The 23,701-nt window shown below is 37.3% G+C and overlaps 2 protein-coding genes across 4 annotated transcripts in view; one reads left to right on the top strand and one right to left on the bottom strand.

Annotated features, from left to right (window-relative positions):
• Positions 1-2: 2 nt before the first annotated feature.
• On the bottom strand, positions 3-3,324 carry opa3 (outer mitochondrial membrane lipid metabolism regulator OPA3). Its single transcript, XM_052582665.1, has 2 exons — positions 3,182-3,324; positions 3-847 (listed from the first exon to the last, which is right to left on the bottom strand). Exons 1-2 carry the CDS (start codon positions 3,321-3,323, stop codon positions 516-518), a joined length of 474 nt encoding a protein of 157 aa, XP_052438625.1. The 5' UTR covers position 3,324; the 3' UTR covers positions 3-515.
• Positions 3,325-3,713: 389 nt separating this feature from the next.
• Positions 3,714-23,701, top strand: part of LOC127977675 (relA-associated inhibitor-like) — a 21,868-nt gene continuing 1,880 nt past the window's right edge. The window contains exons 1-12 of one of the 3 annotated variants that reach the window (XM_052582664.1): positions 3,714-3,862; positions 16,597-16,682; positions 16,877-16,992; positions 17,315-17,903; positions 18,181-18,273; positions 18,948-19,027; positions 19,461-19,800; positions 20,516-20,985; positions 21,068-21,205; positions 22,359-22,492; positions 22,576-22,742; positions 23,090-23,283. In XM_052582664.1, the coding sequence (XP_052438624.1) occupies positions 16,646-16,682; positions 16,877-16,992; positions 17,315-17,903; positions 18,181-18,273; positions 18,948-19,027; positions 19,461-19,800; positions 20,516-20,985; positions 21,068-21,205; positions 22,359-22,492; positions 22,576-22,742; positions 23,090-23,283 (2,358 nt within the window). In that variant the 5' untranslated portion in view covers positions 3,714-3,862; positions 16,597-16,645. Of the gene's footprint in view, positions 3,863-16,596; positions 16,683-16,876; positions 16,993-17,314; positions 17,904-18,180; positions 18,274-18,947; positions 19,028-19,460; positions 19,801-20,512; positions 20,986-21,067; positions 21,206-22,358; positions 22,493-22,575; positions 22,743-23,089; positions 23,284-23,701 lie in introns of all 3 variants that reach the window. The other 2 variants (XM_052582662.1, XM_052582663.1) reach the window with 2 other exon arrangements.

Below are 23,701 nucleotides of genomic sequence, written 5' to 3'. Positions count from 1 at the left end.
CATCAGAATATTTCACTTTATTTTACAATCATAATTACACACCCATATACACATGCCATATTAAACACAGCAGTTTTTTTAATGTAATGGGGATTTTCTCGCAGGACACAGAGACGGCTCTCTGTTTCCTATATCGAGGGAAAGACACATCCATGTTCACTAATGGAATTTATCAATTCAAGTATCGGAAATTCAAGTGCATTTTCAAATCATTAATAAATGAGATTTGCCCAACTCCATCAGCTTATTTTATGAAGAAACTGTAATGAAATAAAATCCAAACTGATGAGCAGAATAGTAAGTGGTCAGGCGTTGGCAATGGTTTAACAGAGTCATCAAATAACTAGAACTTTCAACTGAAAACAGCATGATCCAACCAAACAAATAACAAATAGGAAGTGTTATACTGGCATACTGGTGTGTATATATGGCAGTGCTGCACCACTACTGATATGTTCTCATAAATCAGTCTCTTTTCCCTTCTTAGAAAGGGTGTAATTTAGTGATGCATATTGTTACTTGGTAGTTGGAGCTGCTGGGAGGGACAACAGAAGTCTATTAACCTCTCTGATCTGCGCATCCAGTGTCTCTGTGGTTAGTGCAAGCTCTCCTAGTTGTGTCTGAAGACTGTTAATGGTTTGTGCGAGCTCCTCTTCCTTGCGCCTGGAGTTGGCGGCCTGACGGCTGTACTCAAGCACCATACAACCTCCGCCGATGATGAAAATGATAGCTTCACCGAGCAGCTCTGCTCCAAGCTCTGCAGCTGCCTCTTCATTCAGAGGTTTGATGGTGGAGCCACGGAAACCCATAATTCTCATCTTTGTTCTCATCTCGATCCAGTGGTATGCTATGGAGAAAACACATTGAATTACTTGACAGATTTATTTCAACAATCCTCCATAAAAAACAAATTAAGAAAAATTAAGACACACTTTGGATTTTGGTAACCATCATAACAGAGATTACAGTACAAAATACATAATATTAAAAACAATAACAATATTAAAAAGAGACTACTATTTGAAAGCTGTAATATTAAAATAGATACTAGCATGTAAAAAGTACTAATATATATATATATATATTAAGTTTTGACTACTTTCGTCGCCATCTATGTTTGAAAACCTGGAATTGCGGTTCCTTGCGGAATTATATTCCATGCCTGGGTTGTGATCCAGCACGGATGAATCTGTTTTTTTTTTGGTAAATGTGTAGCTGTCACCGCACCGATGTGGATATTCACAGTACTTAATAATCACAGATTCTAGCCTACATCTTGGAAAATATGACCCAAATAAGAATTTTCACCATACAGGTGCTGGTCATATAATTAGAATATCATCAAAAAGTTGATTCCACTAATTCCATTCAAAAAGTTTAACTTGTATAGTATATTCATTCATCACACACAGACTGATATATTTCAAATGTTTATTTCTTTAATTTTGATGATTATAACTGACAACTAAGGAAAATCCCAAATTTAGTATCTCAGAAAATTTGAATATTATTTAAGACCAATACAAAAAAAGGATTTATAGAATTCTTGGCCTACTGAAAAGTATGAATATGAAAAAGTATGAGCATGTACATCACTCAATACTTAGTTGGAGCTCATTTTGCCTGAATTACTGCAGCAATGTGGCGTGGCATGGAGTCGATCAGTCTGTGGCACTGCTCAGGTGTTATGAGAGCCCAGGCTGCTCTGATAGTGGCCTTCAGCTCTTCTGCATTGTTTGGTCTGACATGTCACATCTTCCTCTTCACAATACCCCATAGATTTTCTATGGGGTTAAGGTTAGGCGAGTTTGCTGGCCAATTAAGAACAGGGATACCATGGTCCTTAAACCAGGTACTGGTAGTTTTGGCACTGTGTGCAGGTGTGGTAGTTTTTTTGGCACTGTGTGCCTCAAGCAATGTGTATTGTGTGCCTCTCTTCTCTTCCTTCAGACTCCGGGACCCTGATTTCCAAAGGAAACGCAAAATTTACTTTCATAAGAGAACATAACTTTGGACAACTCAGCAGCAGACCAGTCCTTTTTGAAGTGAGACGCTTCTGACACTGTCTGTTGTTCAAGAGTGGCTTGACACAAGGAATGTAACAACTGAAACCCATGTCTTGCATACGTTTGTGCGTAGTGGTTCTTGAAGCACCGACTCCAACTGCAGTCCACTCTTTGTGAATGTCCCCAACATTTTTGAATAGGTTTTGTTTCACAATCCTCTCCAGGGTGCGGTTATCCCTATTGCTTGTACACTTTTTTTTCTGCCACATCTTTTCATTCCCTTTGCCTCTCTAATTTCATTCCCTTCGCCTCTCTAATTTCATTCCCTTCGCCTCTCTAAATTGCTTGTACACTCTCTGCTCTGCTCAGCTCTGAGAACAGCCAGCTTCTTTTGCAATGACCTTTTGTGTCTTGCCCTCCTAGTGCAAGGTGTCAATGGTCATCTACTGGACAACTGTCAAGTCAGCAGTCTTCCCCATGATTGTGTAGCCTACAGCACTAGACTGAGAGACAATTTAAAGGCCTTGGCAGGTGTTTTGACCATGTTCAATGAAGAGAAAGTTCCTACCGTAAATATATAAAAACCTAATTTTTGATGAGTAATCTGCATTGCTAAGAACTTCATTTGGACATTTTTTAAGGTGACTCAAAAAAAAAAAAAAGAAAAGAAAAGAAAAGAAAAAAAAAAGGTTTTCACCGTCAGATTCCAGATTTACAAATAGATATTTTCCTCTATCCTAACAAACCAACCATACATCAATGGCCAGCTTATTTATTCAGCAGATTTATGTATACACCTCAATTTAAATTGACTGGTTTTGAGTTCCAGGATCACAAATTATCATCTAAATCCAACAAGCACCAAAAGGCAGTAAGGCACTTTCAGTTCCTGGCTGTAACGGTAACCTCAATGACAGTTGAGTACCGCCCCTTCAAGCAAACCCGAATCTCATTTGTCTAAATGGAACCTAGTTTCTCGGATCTCATTGGTCTCTGGGTAAATCTGTTGTTGAAAACATCCAATGACAACATCGCAGCAGTCGTGATTGGCTAAATAGCAACTAGAAGAAAACGGCTATTGGCTGCATGTTGCCTAGACGTTTACGCCTACAGACACCCTTGTCATATGGTCTGACATCATATCGTTAAACACGAACAACCAAAAGCCATATTACCTTGAGCCGGAGGAAGGCAGATGTAATTCTTAAAAAATTCACTTCTCCGCGCGCCTGCTTTTATCCTGTTAGCCACTGGTTTGCTCAATTGTCGTACGCCCAGATAGAGCAGCTTTGCAATTGGAAAGGCACCGACAACCATCTTGGCGGAAAATGCGTCATCTGAGGAGGCGGGATGATAAGGACGTCATGTGGACGATGCTCATGTGTAATATTAATGACGCAATATAAATATTCATGAGCTCTAGAACACTCGTTTCGTGCAATATTATAATAATTATTATTGTTTACATTTTTATTTTATTTAAAGATTAATCCCCCATTAGTTACGTAGTTTATATAATATACGTAGTTTATAGTATATTAACATTTTTACAAACAACATTCTTGATAGCTCTAAAATAAATGCATGAAAACAGTCACGATACCAATAAGAAATAAATCAAATAAATCTCTGAGCGCCCATCACAGCGCTGTTTACCTGCGCCAGCTGTGCGTCTGGAGCTCCTGGGTCGGGTTTCAGGAGCAGAGGGCTGGACTCAATATCTCAGGACTTCACAGACAAGAGTTAAACACCGCTGAAATGTTTTCCAACTAGTCATGTAACACATCCATGCCCGGCGGGACTAAGTTCTAGGACTTTACGGCAGGACAACCTCACAACTAAAACAGCTATTCAAGGTACAGGAAAATATTTGTGTTATTGTGCTTTTGAGTCTTCACTGAGAGTCCAGCTCGCAGTTTTACTTGGCTTTAAGAAGGCGATGTGGATTGTACAGTGGACTCGCTCGCGTCTGTTATGCCAGGCCGTTTCAGCAACCTTTTTATTTATTTTTTTTATAGATTTTTTAAGTATTATTTAAAAAGTGTTTACTATGTCGAAAGTTTTTTTAAGGCGCCTTTGTGTAAGGAAGTGTACGAGGAGGAGTCCGAGAGCTTTAATTGAAATCAGATGTCTTGAAAAAGCACCACGCAGGAGCTTTTGAACTCGGTGCTCATTGAACTGTCAACTGAACAATATATTATTCATTGTTCACCCTGAATGATTTCTTTGAATCACCCAAAAGCGTATTCAATCTTTTATTTATTTAGGAATACTGTAGTATGGTGTGTTGTTCAGAATATTAGACATGAAAATATAAGGCCTGTCAAGATGAAAACCAGATGCTTTTTGGTTGCACCTTACTTTTTTATATAGGTATTTGTCTTTTATATTTTGGATGAAGGTTAATAAACTGAATTTCCTGACAGACATATGGTTTCACAGGGTTAAACATGTTAACTGATTCTAATATGATACATTGCTCTAAAGCAGGTCAGATTCAGTAATGATTACATTCATGTCATATTTGAGCAGTGTTGGGAATGAGTCTAGCATACAGACCTGATTTACCATTTAACTAACCGCTGTCGGAGCCAGCTGAACTGCATATCTGTCTTGTCCTGCTACAACTTGTTCTGAGTTTTCTGGCTCTCTTATAGCATTTCTGGCACTTTGTAAACACTGACAATTTGCAAGCTGGTTTAATTGCATGCCAGCCACATTGTGTGCACTGTGGTTTATGGTTTAAAGGAGCGCTCCACTTTTTTTTTTCTTTCTCTTTTTTTATTATTTTTTTTATTTTTTTATAAATAGGCTCATTTTCCAGCTCCCCTAGAGTTAAACAGTTGAGTTTTACTGTTTTCGAGTCCATTCAGCAGTCAGGGTGGATTTCTTGTGTCTTGGATATCTTGTGTGATTCACAAAGGAATGTTAAGCTTGTAATTTTGAAGGCCTGAGAGATTCCAGAAGCAAATGTTACTTGAGTCTCTCTCTCTCTCTCTCTCTCTACACACACACACACACACACACACAAACCCATGGTATCAGGATGACTAACAGGGTTTTATCAGAATGTTCTGTAAGGGCCGTCATTGTCTGAAGTTGAACCTGACACCCGGTCACTCCCCAGTTTTGTTAACCCAAATCCGATAAAATGTCTTTATTACCGAGTTGATCATTTGACATCAGGAGATGTGATCGGCTGATCTGTGTGATTGTGCCTTTGCGTCTGATTTTGTGTAGATTTTTCAGTATTGGGAAGCAGGGCTGGACAATAATTCAATATCGATATGTATCACGATATAATTGATTTAAATACTGGTGATATGACTTTTAAACACATTTCCGATACTTCAATATAGATTACCAGTAACTTACTACCTATACATTGAATTATTTGTGGCGTTTGACTCCGTTGAATAAACATGAGCACTGCAGGTTTCAACATCAAAACACGTCCGGGGTGTTTTATATGAATGCATATCTGTCATATTGCTAAAGCACATTTGTTTCAATCTATAAGAATAATCAGCTTACACTACCAGTCAAAAGTTTTTGAACAGTAAGATTTTTAATGTTTTTTAAATGTTTTTTTTTTCTTTTTTGAAAACCTGTTGTCTTTTAAAGAGCCAGTAAGATGAAAATTCTAAGCTTCATATCACTGTTTATAAGTCCTGTACAATAGGTTTAAATCCATCCAAGGTTAAAAAACATTGTCATTTTGTCAAAATATCATTTTAAAATTACCTCAATTCTCAGAGATCCCCAAACGGTTCGCGCAAAGCTGTTCAAAAGATTCAGTTTCCTTAAACCCCACCTTTCGGTAGCATACTGTGTTCTGATTGGTCAACTAACATAGTCAGGTTTGATTGGTTGTTCCGCACACAACTTCACGGTAAACAATGCGTTAGCATCTTTTTGGGGTGAATTATGTCTTATTCCTCTCATCGCGAAGCAAACAGTAAAATAAAAAACTTAAACAGTCTCACTGCTTTTTCTTCTGTGTGGGTGTATTCAAGCCGCACGCTTCAGTTTGAATCTGAATAACGCGTTCAGCGCGGGGGCGTGGTCATATTAGATATAATGAAGGGAGACGTGAAAAACGGACATTGCGTTGTTTTCATATAGATTACTTTATCACAGAATATCTGTTAGCAGCACTTGTTTAGTTTTAAAGTAGACATGTCAAGCTTTCTATAGATATCTCTCTCATGTATCTTCGTTGAGTATTCACGGAGTTACACTTCATTTTAATGACGTGTTTGTACATGACGATCAGCGCAGACAGGCTGCAGACAGCACACATACTGATAAGACGCTCGGGAGTAAACAAACACATAACTTCATAATCATATTTCGCGTTGTGATTCAGAGATGCTTGTTGGTCTACATAAAGTTGGTAATGAACCCTCTTTTATGGCCAAACGCTTTGAAAATCCAGCCTTGTACTCACCGAAATTAGAAAAGCAGTCATCAGTGAAATTTTGTGAACACAACAAAAGGGATTTGTTGTACTGCTCTGTTATTGTGGTAAAAATGAATTTTAGCCATTGGTTCTTCTGATCTTCATTCTTTGGCAGTGAAAATAAAACAAATGGTCTCCTCAACATGATGCTCTCACACCAACCACAGCGTCTGTGTGGGGGGGTGGGGCAGGTCAGAGCTCCGTTTCTCCCAACACGGTAGGCGGAGATTATTATGCAAAGTGTTCCTAGTGACGTACATAGAGATGGGCAAAAGATTTGAAATCTATAACGACTCGTTTCGGTGATTCAGAGTCGACTCCTTACTTTAGAAGCCAATAACTTTATAAATCGTGTACTTTTTGGTTTAAATACTTTGCACATTGTTTACACTGATGGACAGCTACATCATACACTGTAATACAGGTAATTTTTGATTTCCCATCTCTGTGGCTCTTTAAATATTTCTTCTGCTCACCATGTCTGCATTTATTTGATCCAAAGTACAGCAAAAACAGTTACATTTTGAAATATTTTTGCTATTTAAAATAACTGTTTTATATTTGGAAATGTTTTCAGATGTTATTTATTCCTGTGATTTCAAAGCTATGTTTTTAGCATCATTACTCAAGATACATGATCGTTCAGAAATATTCCTTATATTCTGATTTGCTGTTTTTTTTTTTTTTTTGAAACATTAAAAATCTTACTGTTCAAAAACTTTTGACTGGTAGTGTATCGTATAGTTTGAAGTTAAAGATATTAATATTAATTAGGTAAGTCTGAGTCGATTATTTGACAGTGATTTTACATTAATTGTTTGTATGAAGGCCAAATATATCAAAAAGCTGAGCATTAACTTATTTGAGCAGTTATTATTATTATTATTATTATTATAAAATATTATATGGTTTTAAATGAGGTGTCATAGACTTGGCAAATTCATTTTTCATAAGTTTGTATGCACCAACATCTGTTGTGGGCATTCTTGCCTTTTTTTGATCGTGTTCATACCGATATCGGAATTGCATCGCATTGATCACTAATTCGAACATTTACTCCTCCTCATTTTGTTTCAAACCTGACTGACTTTCTTCTGTGGAATGTTCTGAGAACATCCAATGAAGAAAAAAATGTTTTCAGTTTTTCACAGAATAATTTAAAATAAAGCAAGAGGGTGAGAAAGTGATAACAGAATTGTAATTGTGGGGTGAACCTTAACAAGTTTTTCACAGCAACAGTCCACCTACAGTTTTAGGAGTGCATTAGTGTGACAGTGGGGTGAGGCTCATAAGATCCAACTGTTTTGTATCCACTCAATGGTCCATGTCATAATAAAGGTTTTTGAGAACAGAATGAACCGCTCTTGAGTGTCTGCTCCACCTTCAGAAGAAATCCTATAAAATCCATCTAAAAAGATCCTTGTAATCAATGCTCATCCTTTGAATTCTTTAAAGTTCTGTGCTTTTATACTGGCTGAGATTCAATATTTACATATTTGTTTTTATAGGTTTTATTCTTCGTCGGATACAACTCTTATCTGCTCTGTCTTAGTTGGTTGTAAATCATTACATCTTTTTGGCAAGGCCTTATTGAACTGTAAAGCTGTTACATGCTGTTTGAATTCATGCCCAATTCATTCTTATCAGCTAGACTCTCAAACACTCTTGTGGTCTACAATGACAGTTTTGGTTAGGTTCATTCCCATGAGGTAGTGTCACGTCTGAGATAGGTAAGTATTATGACTTCAAGCAATAGTTCACTCAGCTTTCATGTTCCTCCAAATCTGTATGGCTTACTTTCTTCTGTTGTTAAAAAAAATAAGATATTTATTGTAGATGCAGTGAAAGTCAGATGAGTCCAAAACAACAATGGACCACACAGATTTCCATGGATGAATAAAACTGATCTGATCTTTCCAAATATATTTTGTTTTCCACAGAAGAAAGGCAGAATGACTTGAGAATGAGTAAAAGATGACTAAACTGTCATTGTTGGGTGAACTATCTGTTTAATTGAGCAAATGGAGAACTGTGGTGATCTAAAAGCAGTATTTATATCACATGATGTCAGTCTCACAGCTGTTGTTTCATCATGACTTACTGATAAATGAAATTCTCATTAAAATGTAACATTTGTTGTCATGTCTGAAGCTAGGGATTGGTCTATAATTATTCCATTTGTAATGATTTCCCTACAAGAATAAGCTTGTCTGCCTACACATACTACAAATGAAGCTTGCTTATAATTTATGGCTGACTAATGATTATTTTCATAATAATAAATTTATAACAATTATAATGCATTAAATAAAAATAAAAAACATTTTAATTATAATTAATTAGTTATAATGAAACTTATTAATAATTTACAAAAGGTTATTCTACATCCTGCCCAGTGCAATTTGAAGGCTTTGAAAACAAATATAGTAAATGTATTGATTAGGGATGCAAGGATACCATTTTTTCAAAACTGATCCAATACCGAAAATTCTGAGTGTCTTCCGATACCGATCCATTCCGATACCCGCAACGTTTTTTTTTAAACAATGTAGAATTTCTATACTTCTCTGTGTTGACCTGATTATCACTCTTTTATGTGTTAAACACAATCGACTACAAATAAACAACTTCATTTGAATGAAAAATAACAAATGAAAAAATATATAGTCATAATCTATGACAAAAATACTATTATAAACTAGGTTTGTGGATAATTCATCAGAAAAAAATAATCTAGATTCTAGAAAATTCATGGGTGCACAATAATTTGATAAAATCTAGTGAAACATTTTATTTACAAATAAAGTCTAAATAAAAAAACAAAAAAACAAAAACAAGTATATACATCTATATAGTAGGGGTGTGCCGGTTTCAGAATTGGTGATGACGGTTATGACGCGAGTCAAATGTGACGGTTCATAACATAACCGTCGGGGGGGGAGCGGATACCGTGTTTCATTTTGTTTCATATTGTCTCGCCACCATGCTAGTGGATCTGCCGTAGAGTCAATTGGTTGATCTTGGAGATAGCGGGTTAACTCAGTGTCAGCGCGCGCTCTGATCGGTAAAGGGGCAGAGATTTCAGACCTCTGTTTAGGAGATCTGTCACAAAACTCATCATCCGCGCCAAAGTATTTTGAGCAAATTTCAAAGCCGCACCCGCCCGCCATCCGCTGATTAGCTGACTGACTGTTTTGCAGTCTATAGACGATGCAATGCTTTGCTGATGCGAGCCGCAAAAAAAAAAAAAAAGCCATTGTCTGTTCTAGAATGGATGCAGCAAAGATATTTAATGCTAATGTATGAGGCATAAGCCTACGCTGACCTTCACCATCTTCAAACAACATGAGCGTGGTCTTGCTCTCTCTCCCTCGCGCATATTAATCAAAATCAATTGACACGATGGTGACAAAAAAAATAACTAAAAAAATCTATCCAGTGATTAAATGTTTTCTGTGTTGTCAAATCTTGTGCGATTTCCTAAACTGCAGAGATAATTACACAACGCGTGCCGTACATGTCTGATTTGAGAACTAATGATTCCTTTGAACCGATTCACTTTAATGAATGGTTTAGATAACTAATCTGTCCAACACTGAACTCATGAGACGTCTAAATTGGTGTATTAAAAAATCTCTAACACTTTACAATAATGTTCTATTTATTAAACTATTTAACTACATTATTTAACATTTACTATTACTAAACTGCACTTCTAAAACATTGTTGAAATCAAAAGTTGTACAGTATTTGTTAACCTAGATAATGCACTGTGAAGTAACATTACCAAACAATGAACAGCTGTGTTTTTATAAACTAAGATAAACAAAGTTTAATAAATATAGCAACAAAAGTATTGCTCGTGGTAAGTTCATGTTAGTATGTTAACAATTCAAACCATATCCTAAAGTTACAAACAAATAATTTACTCTAATTTAAATAATACTCTGATGTTTAAATCATTTAAAATGTGAATGTAAGTGTGCTCACCCCATTTTTGTTTTTAAGAAAAAATTTGATTAGATTTCATATCGCAATATATATCGTAGAAAAATAAAATATTGCAATGTCATTTTTTCCCAATATCGTGCAGCCCTAATGTCCACGAAAATGTTTTTGTGCTTTTCGTGGGGCTCAAGTATAACACACAATATCGGATTTGGATCGGTCTTCTCTGACTGATTCCTGCTTCAAAGAAAATGCCAGTAATCTGAGCCGATACCGATCCAGAGTATCGGATCGATGCATCCCTAGTATTGATGAACATTATATGTGCAAAAAAAGTGTTACAATTTTACATTTAAAAAAGCTGAATTTAAATCTTGATTTATTAAATTACCAATTATTATCAATTGTTTAAAGATTGAGATTAAACAATGGTGTAAATAAGTTTAATAAAAGTTTTTTTTTTTTAAGTTTAATATCATGCAGATCAGGGCAAAGGGCAAGCTTAACTGATTGTGAAAATGGGTTGAGAAAGAGAGAACATGAGCAAATAGTTTCTAGCCACACCTTCCTCCACCAGTAGAAACCACTGCTGTCTTAATCTTTTAGTCTTTATGGTTTCCGCCCATGCTCTGAATGGGCTAGGTCTTCTTATCAGCACAGGACGAGAGTTATTAATAACCTATGTCACTCTCAACTCCACATTCCAGATTCACTGTACCAACGGCACTGCAACTGAATTGCTAAAATATCAGTCACGCAAAGTCTTCACCTCTCAATCAGCAAATGACTGCGGAGCAGTGAATGAGAGGTGGAGATCAGGGATTAAGATCAGACAGGGAGCAAAAAGAGTGAATGTGAGAGGATAGATGGAACAAATGTCGATATATATCAGGAGGTTGAAGACTATTGTGCCTTTAGGAAAAGGGTGAATAGGCATCTGTCGCTTGCTGGTGCTGTCCCTGATGTTTTACTGCGTGAAGTGAAAAAACACAGATGATCACAGATGAGGCGTAAACCTACACTGTAAAAGATTTTCACCCCTTTCAATTTAAAATCTTAAGTTTTGTGGCTGCCTTAAAACTTTAAGTTAAATCTTGCCTAGGGCTGAATTGCTTTATTGAAGTTCATTTCGACTTTACAATATTTGCTGTTTCAACTTAAGTTCAACATTTTAACATTCATTTTCTAGTTATGACAATAGAAACTTTATTTTAGATAGATTAAAAAATATATACTATTTGCTTGAAACATTTAAATGTATTTTTTTTCCTGCAGGGTTTATAATATTAAGAACAGTACACAATGTTGCATGCTAATGTGTGAATGCCAGTATATTTATACAACAATGGCACAAAAGTAGCAAAAAACTGCCAAGAAACTGTCATACAAAGCTGAAAATATACTCATAACTCATTGGAAACAACCACTGAGACAAGCTTAAAAAACATACCAATACATGTCCTTTTTTCTTGAACATTTAAAAAAAGAAAGGTGTCCTGCAGTGCACCATCGCAGTCTTCATATTAGGAGGACGTTTGCATGCACTTCTTGTGTGTATGAAGTGTCTCACCATAAGCCTTTAAAATCTGAAAAGAACACTAAACAGTCAGTTATTCTATATACGCCAGATACTGAAAGACTTCAATATACACATTAATTAAGAGACACGTTTAATCTTTTGAATAACAAAATAAATAACAAAACTTCACTCTCCTGTAGAGTTTAGCTCCATCCTTAATTAAAGGGGTCATATGATGCTTTTTTTTTATATCATTATTTTGTGTATTTGGTGTAACAGAATATGTTAACATGCTTTAATGTTCAGATCTTCTTCATCAAGAGCTTTTTAAACTCCAAAGAGAAAGGAAAAATACAAATTGCATCATATGACCGCTTTAAATACATTTGAATCAGTTAACTAAGGTCTTAGGCATCACAGAAACTTCAAGGTAAGTTGTAGCTAAATTCTGCAGAAGGGAGATGATGACAGTGGCATGGTAGATTTTTTTTAGTGCTGTCAATCGATTAAAAAAAATTAACTAATTAATCGCACAATTTTTTAAAATTAATCGCGATTAATCGCGATTAATCGCAATTAAAAGACTGAAACTTTTTGGATATGTAAATGTAAAATGTAAATAATTAATGTAAACTCAAGACAAAGAAACTATTTAAATTCAAAATATGATTGTTTATTGGAATTTTTGTTTAACTTGTAACACAAAGTTAAACACAAACATGTAAACAACATACCTGCAATAAACCATCAATATCCTCCAAATTAACTGTTGGCTTGAAAGCCATATTTATTACAGAAATAAAAACACAGGCATGTAAGTACCATTTGAATTTCAAAACAATCAATGCCAATAAAAAACAAAAATGATTTCCATGTTGAATTCTAAGTGGACTGCAAAAAAATTCCAAAGTATAGTCATTGCCAGTGCTTTAAGTGGGCCCTTATGCACCAGTACTCAGTACCGCCACTTCCAAATATAGCTCTTGAGCGTACAGCCACCTCTCCGTGCGCCCAGAACGTGCTTGTAGCGTACCGGTACGCTCATTTGGACATCTGTTTTAATAGAGGTTTTAATCTTTTACCTGCACTGCCGATTTTCAGAGCGCCCTTCACAATGCAAGCTTCCTAATTCATCCCACCCAGAGCAGAAACTACATTACCCATTCACCCACAAGTGAATAGCGCATGTGTCGCTTTTCCCACTGTTAAGTGTCAACAACTCAACGTGGCCGGAGAAGGTGTGTGAAACTCGTTGTGAGTGTACACAAAGCTCGGTTCGGTTAAAAATCAAATACAGATAACAACAACACTTAATATGTTCTCTTGGCTTCAGACTCTGAATCCTGCAAGAACAAGACCAGAATCAGATGATTCGCTGACTGATACCTCACCAAATTCGAATCCTATCACTGCAGGTCAGACTGAAGCTAATGAAGTAATGCAGGTCTTTCAGGAAGGGTGACCAGACGTCCCGAAAAACCTAAACTGTTGTCCCGACTCCCGAATCTGGCCCTAATTGTCCCGGAAGTTATACTAAAGCAAAATCTTGAGTATTTATTGTCTGATAAACATTAAAAACTGTCTGCGGAGGTTGAGTCATCCTGCAGCCCCCGCTGGCTGCTCATTGGCTGCAGCATCTTTTTTTCTAAGTTCTAAAAAAATACCGTAGACGGCAAGGCACAAATTTACATATTCATTTATCTAATTAATCTATAGCCTATGCTCAAAGACGATATGATCTTTTTTTCCCCTTTTTGTTTTAAAGCTTGATGAAGAGAGAGAGCTCAAGTTGCTGCAGCTGAGGAGGACAGTGATGCACGCGTACAGGAGTGATTGACAGTTCGCGGCACTGTGTACAAAAAATACTCCGCTACACAATTATTTCGTTATTTTCGTTTAAGCTTATTAACGTTTTACAGAAAGGTCTGATTTACGCACTGTTACAACAGTCATTGTTTTTTTTTTTTAAACAATGACATTTGAGTTCATGATTTTAATGTTGCTGTTTCTTGTGGCAGACTGAATGAAGAGTAATGTTTCTTGTGGCAGACTGAAGAGTAATCCGGCAGAGTTTTATACTGAAACTTTCCGTCTAAAAGTCCTTCCTTGGTCTTATCCATATTTCTTTGCACGTTGAACACACATAGGCCACAACTGGAAATAAAAAAAAACTGCAACCGCGTTAATTGCGTTATTTTTTTTTAACGCGTTAAATATTTCAAATTAATCGAATGCATTAACGCGCTAATTTTGACAGCACTAATTTTTTTATATGTTTGATAGAGGTTTGGCTTTCTGACGACTATAAATGGAAGTGATGAAGGGAGAACAAACAAAACAAAAAACTGTGTAAATGCACATACAATGTTATAAAGGGTTTGTTCAACCTAAAATGACAATTCTGTCATTAATTACTCTCATGTTGTTCCACACCTGTAAGTCCTTTGTTCATCTTCAGAACACAAACAAAACTATTTTTGATGAAATCCAAGGGCTTTCAGCAACATAACTAAAACATTCAGGGTCAAGAAAAATGACCAAAGCGTTTTTATATTTTTCCTATTTAAAACTTGACTCTTCTGTAGTTAGACACTAAGACTGACGGAAAATGAAAAGTTGCGATTTTCTAGGCTGATATGGCTTCCGTACCATGGGTGCAGCAGACGCACGATGTAACTTAGCAAAACTCAAGTTTTAAAAAAGAAAAATATCGAAACTCTTTGGTCATTTTTTAAGGGGAGGTTGCTAATGGTCTAATCATATTCAATGATCTATGCTAAGCTAAGCTAAAAGTGCTACCACCAGACCTGGAGATCTGCTGAATGGATTCGAAAACGGTAAAACACAACTGTTTAACTTTAGGGGAGTTGGAAAATGAGCCTATTTTCAAAAATAGTGGAGTGTTTCTTTAAGTTTATGAAAAGGGACAGTAAATACTTTTACATTGTTACAAATGAATACTGTCAAAAAAATACCGTTCTATTCATGGACAGTTCCTTTGACAAAAACAAATATTAAGCAGAACAGCTGTTTTTACGTTGATACAATAGGAAAGGATCTGAAGACTGAAATAATGGCTGCGGAAAATCAGCTTTTCTATTACAGAAATAGATTACGAACTAAAATATACTAAAACAGACACATTTAAAAGTGTAATAATGTTTAACAATTTGACTGTTTTAATGTGTCTTTGGAAAATCTTGCTGACCCCAATCTTTTGAATGTTAGCACATGTAAAAAAAGTTATTTACTGATTTCTGTCTCTTTAGAATATTACATTAGTTACATCTAAACAATTATTCTATGTCGGTTTCATGTTATGTTTCTAGTTGCATTTACAACATTTCATGTACTAGCTGTCACTAGCTGCTTACGCATGGTTGTGGGTTATTAAAAACATTGTACGTTAAACTTTTTTTAAACGCAAGAGAAACTTTTTCTGTTTTTGACTACTTCGTTGTCGTGTAAACGTAGCCTAAGTTGAGTGATGTTTTCACACCCAATTCTCTTTAACCTGCAGCAGTTTTAGACCTTGTGTGTGGGACAAGTTATTCTGCCAGCTGGATGACTCAGTATTGAGTAACTGAATGGCTCATCGAAAAGTGGACAAAAAACAGACACATTACTAATCTGTTTTTTAGAGGGTGAAAGTCTAACAAAATGTGTTTTATGTGATTCAGATGCATGCATGACTATGTATCCATGTGTCTTATTGTCTCACAAGTGCTCACGTCTTTATTTTCACACATTTTAGGTAAGCATATGAAAGTCATCAGTCATGTTTCTAGTGTCATTTGCCTGGGGGTCGAAGCTCTCCATTCAAAGACCTTCAGTGCACAGTGAATTATAGTAGTATAAAGAAGGGGTTGCAGCAACAGATGTCAGATGTGGACTGCAGACTTCTTCATAAATCACAAAGGGTGTTTCTCTGTGTGCTCTTTGTGGGGAAGTTGTGGCCTAATGGTTAGAGGGTATGACTCCTAACCCTAGGGTTGCTGGTTCGAGTCCCGGGCCGGCAATATCACGACTGAGGTGCCCTTGAGCAAGGCACTGAACCCCCAACTGCTCCCCGGGGGCCGCAGCATAAATGGCTGCCCTCTGCTCCGGGTGTGTGTTCACAGTGTGTGTGTGTGTGTGTTCACAGGGTGTGTGTGTTTGTGCACTTTGGATGGGTTAAATGCAGAGCACGAATTCTGAGTATGAGTCACCATACTTGAATATCATGTCACTTTCGCTTTTTTTTCACTTTTTACAATGAAATGTAGGCAGGTGTTGGAATGCTTAAAAACAGTCTGCTTGTCTCTCAAGTCCTGCTGTATGCCAGTGTTGAATCACATGAATCTGTTGCATCTGCCATCAGTGTTGGGGAAAGTTACTTTTAAAAGTAATGCATTACAATATTGTGTTACTCCATAAAAAAAGTAACTAATTGTCTTATAGAGGTCTTATATATATAGACCTCTAACACTAGCTTTCTCTATTTTTCTATTCTATCTGCTCTTGGTAAACAAAACACATTTTTTAATGTTTTAATATTTCTGTATGAGTCAGACACCATGTATTCCCAAACAATGAAACGATTAATCTAAATCAGATACGCTGTTAGAGCTTGTGATGGACAATGTCAAATTGATCTGATGATTTTCCTTGTTTTCACTCAGGCAGTGTGTTGAATGAATTGGAGGTCTCACAAACAGAAACACAAACACCATGAACTCTCAGAGCAGCTTTGGCAGCACCTTTTTGTGTGAGTATTTCAGTACACCAGTAATGTTTCATTCCCGTGTGTAGGCGATTTAGGATAGGACGTGATGCATACATGCATGCAGATATTTTTTGAGTGTCTTCAGAATGGCATATAATGTGCTATATAGGTCTGGAGTGGCTTGTTATATCCTGTTGGGTGTTCATTCAGTCTTTGTGTGTGTGTGTATGTTGTAGTTCAGTCCATCAACAATGAACTGAGCGCATCTTTGGCCACAGCAGATGAGCTTTCACGGGAATTCAGCTCTCTCCTGTCAGAAGCCACTCCTGTCATCCAAACCACTACTTCAGAGGTACAGAATTAATTATTGCCTTTAAAGGAGACCTATTTTGCCTTATTATAAATTATGCAATATAAGTCTCTGAAGTTTCAGCTCAAGATACCCCACAGATCAATTATTGCATCATTTGGAAAACGCCTATTAAATGGAAGTATTCCATTCAAAGTAAATGCAGATTGACTGTTCCTTTACAGCTCATACTCTGCTAAAAAAAAATCTGTTGGTTTTGATTACCATGTCTATCACACTGAGATTGCATTTTAAACCATATACTGTAAGTGTATCTGGACACCGACATCATGCATTAATATTTTCCTTGGTATTTTTGTTGTAGAGTTCTGGCCCCAAACCCCAGAACAGCAGCAATGGCAGTTTGTATGGTGCAAACAAGAATGGAAACGACCGCATCGGCACAAACCTCTCCTTTTCCCAGAGCTCCACGAGCAGCTGGAGCTCAGACTCCAGCATCAGCAGGAAGGAATCCAACCTGGACCTTCCTCCTGCTGTCACAATTCGGTCTTCATCTCCTGCACCTCACCTAGACAGTATGAAAGTCAAGCTTTCAACTCCTAGTCCTTTAACCCAGCAGCATTCCTCTTTTACAAACCGTAAAGACAGCTCGGATTCACGATATTCCTTTGACCAAATGACCCCCCCTAATATGTCTCCCAATACAATGAGACGAATGACACAGATGCCGTTGAGGCCTCAAGATCGAAGCACAAGAGGATCGTTGAGCTACGGGGAGCTGTCCAACTCTACCTATGAAAACAAAACACCTCGCACCTCGCTGCAGCCCTCAGCGAGCCCCTTGTCTTCCATTCCGAGGTCTCCGAGGTTGGATCGAGCACCTTCTCATCAGCCTTTTAGTCAACCAGCAGCCAGTACGCTGCCACGCAACTTCCAGCCATTCAGACCCTTAGGTAATTGGAATAAAAAGGTTTCTACTGAACACTGTATTTTAAATGTTCTTTACATTTAAAAACAAATAGATCTTTTAAGAACTGGGGAACTCCAAATTGTTCTTCAATGGCATTCAGAAAAACCCTCTTGGAAGCTTTAAATTTTTTGAGTGTACAGTTGGATCCAAAGGTCTTTGGTTGGTAGTAAAGTTGTGTGTTTGCTATAATGAAATTCTGTTTGTTTCGTTCCGTTTTGTTAATCATTTGTTTCCTCGTCGTTTTTTCTATCTTCTTTCAGAAGAAGGAATGCAGAGGCAAAAGAACCCCTCTAAGTGGAATGAAACTGACCTGGATGCATCATATGACAGAAAGCCTCACCACACCTATGACAGTGAGTTGCACAATTGTTTTTTAATAACTAACTTGGAGGCAACAATTAAAAGAAAGGATTAAAGGCTAATTTCCCCCCCAAATATTTTCATTGAAACTGAGTGCCTATTTTATATTGATATCAGAAAAATAAATGACAACGAAACACATTTATTTAACTAAAGTTCAGTGTATCAGACTTCACTCTTACTGCTAGATAACAGAATTCTTAGTTTGCTTGATGTTGCAGAAATGTAAATACTAAAAAAGTAAAATGTTTGCAAAATATTGAAAATATCTGAAATGGATATGCAATCATGATAAATTCTCTTCAGCCTCTTCCTCAGTCGCTTAATATTTCTTCTTTGTAGCCTTTAAGCCTTCATAATATACAAATAATTAATGAACCCAGTTCTCTAAAAGTTTACAATATTGTTATGAATAATCATATATACTAAAAGTTAACAAACTTGAATTATTTTTATTAAAATCCAAGATAGTATTCAAACCTCCATTATTAACTACTTTAACCTTACATCATTATTACTTTGGCATGTGTTTGCAATGTGAAGACGTTATGTTTGTTACTAGAAGATTACATCATGCAACGGAAGACTGACTAAGCACAAGCCTGGTCTAGTCACTCTTTCAATTTTACTTCGTTCCTAATTACATGAATTCTTATTTTTGTTGTAGAGAATGAATGGATCAGACCTTCTGTACCCAACAGCAACTGGAAAGAATCAAACCTGGACGCACCTCCTGCTGCCAAGAAGGTATGCAAGACTTTGTTTTGTGTGTGAACATTGTGTGTGGATTATTCTTAATTCTGCTCAGGGCACTTCTACAGTAAAATCTCATTGTTGAAATAACTGAACAAATTAAATCAGGGATCTAAGCCAAAGATGTTCAAGGATAGATCTGTTGACTTTTTCTTTCTTTCTCTCCCACATCTTTTCATTTGCCTTTTTCCTTTTCAGTGCCTTTATAGTGGTTTGTTGCCAGCTAGTTAACCACTCTGACTTGTTGAACCAACAGGAAAAAAAAAAAACATTGTGTATGTAATGTTTCAAGACTTCCATGTAGATCGCAATCACAAAGTAATTTGTATTTTTTTATTCTGTGGCAGAAATATGCTTCTATTTTGTTATCACTTAAACAAAAAAATCATGTTCTCTAATTCTCATAGCTTCTTTTTTCTCTCATCAGGATACTGTGTCCCGTTCGCTCCCATCGTCCCACAGCTCGCTCCCGAGGAACACTCGTATCTCGGTGCCCCCTGAACTCCCCACAAGCACAAGCTCACCTTACGGCCCTCAGCAAATCATTTCCCGGATCTCCATTCCACCTGCGAGCACTGGAGTCCGTAAGCACAGGCCGATCCCGCTTTCTTTCATCATGAGTCTCCAGAACCCGTACTATGCTGCGGCTGTCGGCAGATACGCCCCTGGTCCGATGGGAGAGCCCCAGCATCTTCCCCTGCCCCGAGAATACCTGCGGCAAAATCAGTCACCGCAACCTCAAAGACAACCTCCATACTATAGAGAAGGTACCTTCAACCAGAAGCCATGAGTGGGCCGACAGGCACTCGAATACGAGTCAATGACTAATGTATTCAAAAATACATTCAAAAAAATGCAGTTCATACATACAGTGACTATGAGAATACTTTTATTTTCTGAAATAAGTTTTGAGGGGGACATTCAGTAAAATCCATTTAAGGAAAAACTAATTTAAGGAATATTCAAATTCATTATTTAAATAAAACATCATTATGTACGGTAGACTAGCATAGTCTTGCTTCTTTTTAAACTGATTATTAACATTTACAAATATATTTAAAATTCATAAAAGAAAATATGTATTTAGTGTTTTTTTTTTTAAATAATAATATTTGAACTGTCTGCCAAATCAAAATCATGTGGTTCAACCAACATGCCGAAAAAATACAAATAAATCAGGAAATGATATCATAGAGTGGATCCTTGCAGACCCTCATGACTGTGTGAAGGTCAGTAAATCAATTACAATATCAGATCATTTGACCATTATATGATGTATATAATGTCATGTTGTACGACCCAAAAATGCAACCATTTTGAAGAACATTAATGCAAAGTTTAGATTTCAAAGAACTACATTTTAAAATTATTATTTTATAAAGGACACTCTTATTTGTCTTTGACCCATGTATGTATGTATTCTATATATGAATATATGTATTTAACTGCAGTTTGCTTTTTGTTTTGTTTTCTTATAAGAAGTTCTTCACCCTGGAGATGTTGATGCTGAGCTTGAGAGACAGGACAAAACAGAAGGCCCTGTGTACTTAACTGACCAAGGCATGAAACCAGAACAAGAGGGTAAAGTGGAGGATACAGAGATGCCTCCTCGCCCTCTCAGCCCCACACGTCTACAGCCCATGGTGGCCCCACAGGCGGAGTTGGACATTGACCTGGATGAAGCAATGCGTATCCGGGCCGAGTTCCCCAGGGCCCTAAAGAAACGCAGCTCAGTCGAAATTCCTAAAACCCTGCGCAACCTGCCCCTTAACCAACCACCCAACCATTACAAACAAATTATCAATAAACTGTTTCGCAGGAAGACCATCCGTGTCAAAGGAGAACCAGCTGCTGAAAGTAGCAGCTCTTCAGATGGGGAAGACACTTCCAAATCTCCTGTAGCTATGGTTCCAGTACCGATCACAGAGATACAGGTCTCTTCTGAACAGAAGGTGAGGGCCAGACAGATTACACAGATACAGTAGAGACCAGTCTCAGTTAAGAGGATATTAAGAGGATACTCTTCTCTTTCAGGGTATACACTCTATCTTACGGAAGGGCAGCAAAGCCAATAAATCCTCCAGGCGTAGGGCTCACCTGAGCCCACTGGTGCTGATGTTGGATGGGTCTTTAGTAGGAGAGTTAGAAACTGTGCAGAGGGCTGCGCAGGAGGTATGTTCCACTGCTTTGGTACCTTGCACTAGGGTTGCATAAAGGTGGATAATTAGCATTAGCACTGTCTGAGGCAACAGCACACAACAAAATCGACTAAAAAAACAGGCACCACACAACTTAAATTAAGTGTAAGACAGGATAAGGGTGTGTCAGTATATACCATTATTGATGATAACCGTTATATTGAAATAATTGAAATTTAATACTGTGATATTGTTGCACATATACGGAGCCCCACACATGACATGCAAGAAAAAATAAATAAATTGTGCGCATTTAGCAAATCAAGGGAACGAATTTTTAAATCGTGTAAATAATAATTGTAAATAATAAAGCGCCAGTAAATGGTAGACACTTCAATATGGTACACAGGAGTATTGCATCATAATCCTGGTTTCCGCATTTATTTAGAACTAAGAACCAAGAGAAAACATAAACCGTCTACAGCCGCGAGAGGGTGCTCTGTGCTGCTCATTGGTAGACTACAGGAGCACTGAGCAGCATAGAGCGCCCTCTCGGGGCTGTAGACCGTAATATTTTCTCTTGGTTCATTTCCCTTGGTTCATTTCTCTTGGTTCATTTCTCTTGGTTCATTTCTCTTGGTTCATTTCTCTCAGTTCATGTCAAATGAATTTTGATAAATAAGTCGTACCTGACTATAAGTCGCAAGACCAGCCAAACTTTGAAAAAAAGTGCGACTTATAGTCCGGAAGATATGGTATACAAATGAGCAGTGAATTAGCTAGTTAAAAATATATATTTTAAAATTCAATAAAATAACAATCTGAGGTTGCTAAGAAATTACTACTTGTGTGAACTAAAATAGGAACAAAAACATGACTTTTTTTATGGTTATAAAAATGTTCAGAGGCCTTTCTAACCAGAAACTAAAAAAAGTAAAAATAATAATAATAATAATAATGTAATACTCCAGCACAGATGCTAAAATGCTTAAAAATGCTTAATAAAATACATAAAAATGTATATTGAAAACCAAAATACATATAAATGAGAAAAAATAGGGATATTTTCCAAACTTTAATAAGTCTTTTCACATATTTAAAATGCTAAATGCATCCTACTTGTTTCATAATGTTCCAGAATTCTTCAGTTTGTCATTTTAAGCGTGCTTTTGTGTGTCCCTGTATAGGCGAGTGACCCAAGCCAGGCTAATGATGAAGGCATCACAGCCCTTCACAATGCCATCTGTGGTGGACATTTCCCAGTGGTGGAGTTTCTCGTGAGGATAGGGGCTAACGTTAGCGCTCCAGACAGCCATGGCTGGTGAGATGATCAATTTAATAAGTGTTTATTAACATTCTTATGTATTTGCATGAGCACATATTCACTTTCGTCTCACTAACCAGGACGCCCTTGCACTGTGCTGCATCCTGTAATGACCAGAAAATGTGTGAGTTTCTGGTGCGGAACGGAGCAGCGGTGATGGCCGTGACAGACAGCGATGGGGCCACAGCGGCGCAGAAGTGTGACCCCTACGCCCCGGGCTTCGAGGAGTGTGAGAGCTTCCTGAGAGGTGAGGGCGATGAGAAAAATGAAAACAGATTTAACTTGTACAGGTAAAGCACATGGCGCAACACAAGTTTTAGCAGGCAAACACCTACTGTACATGTGCGTTAACTCCCAGCGTTATATTTAGCATGTCACAATGAACTCTACATTCCTGAGTTAATAATATCATCGTCTCATATGGGTTGGAAACAACTGTCAATACTGGTCAGGTAATTCATAAACTATTGGGTGGAGTTGACATGTAATACACCCTTATTAACTCATAAACTCTGAGTAATTTGAGCACAGTGCTGTACTGGATGAAGCAGTTTAATTTCCTTTAGCCACCATTAAGCGTGTGTTTTTGTTTAGGTATGGAGGAAGCAATGGGTGTAGAGAACAGTGGGGTGGTGTACGCTCTTTGGGGATATCCTGCCCAGGCTCCAGACGAACTGAGCTTCAAAGAAGGAGACATGGTGACCATCCTGCAGAAGCCTGAGGGGGTGGACTGGTGGTGGGCTTCACTGTGCGGCAGGGAGGGCTTCGTACCAAACAACTACTTTGGGGTAAGAAGCGCTCTTTTACAAGACAAATAGTGGTCAGCTAGAGGTCAAGAAGTCAGCATTCCAATAGAGAGTGCCTTGCCAAACTTCAAAAGGGGGGACGGGTTTATTTATTTGGGAATCCACACGACAGAGTTTAACATGAAAACATTTCCTCTGCAGATTTCACTCATGTTCAAATTTGCCATTGAATTTAAAATACAAAACATGTGCTGGTGTCTTCCAGTGCAATATTTAAAATGCTCTTCAACTGGTGAAGTGTCACAACCCTTTGTCTTTCATACATTCCCTTAAAGGGGGGGTGAAATGCTCGTTTTCACTCAATATCCTGTTCATCTTGAGTACCTATAGAGTAGTACTGCATCCTTCATAACTCCAAAAAGTCTTTAGTTTTATTATATTCATAAGAGAAAGATAGTCT

The sequence above is a fragment of the Carassius gibelio genome, chromosome B18 (genome assembly GCF_023724105.1).
Source record: "Carassius gibelio isolate Cgi1373 ecotype wild population from Czech Republic chromosome B18, carGib1.2-hapl.c, whole genome shotgun sequence".
Classification (NCBI taxonomy): Eukaryota; Metazoa; Chordata; class Actinopteri; order Cypriniformes; family Cyprinidae; genus Carassius; species Carassius gibelio.
Note: the sequence above shows the minus strand (reverse complement) of the source record. Positions and strands in the feature narration are given on the sequence as shown.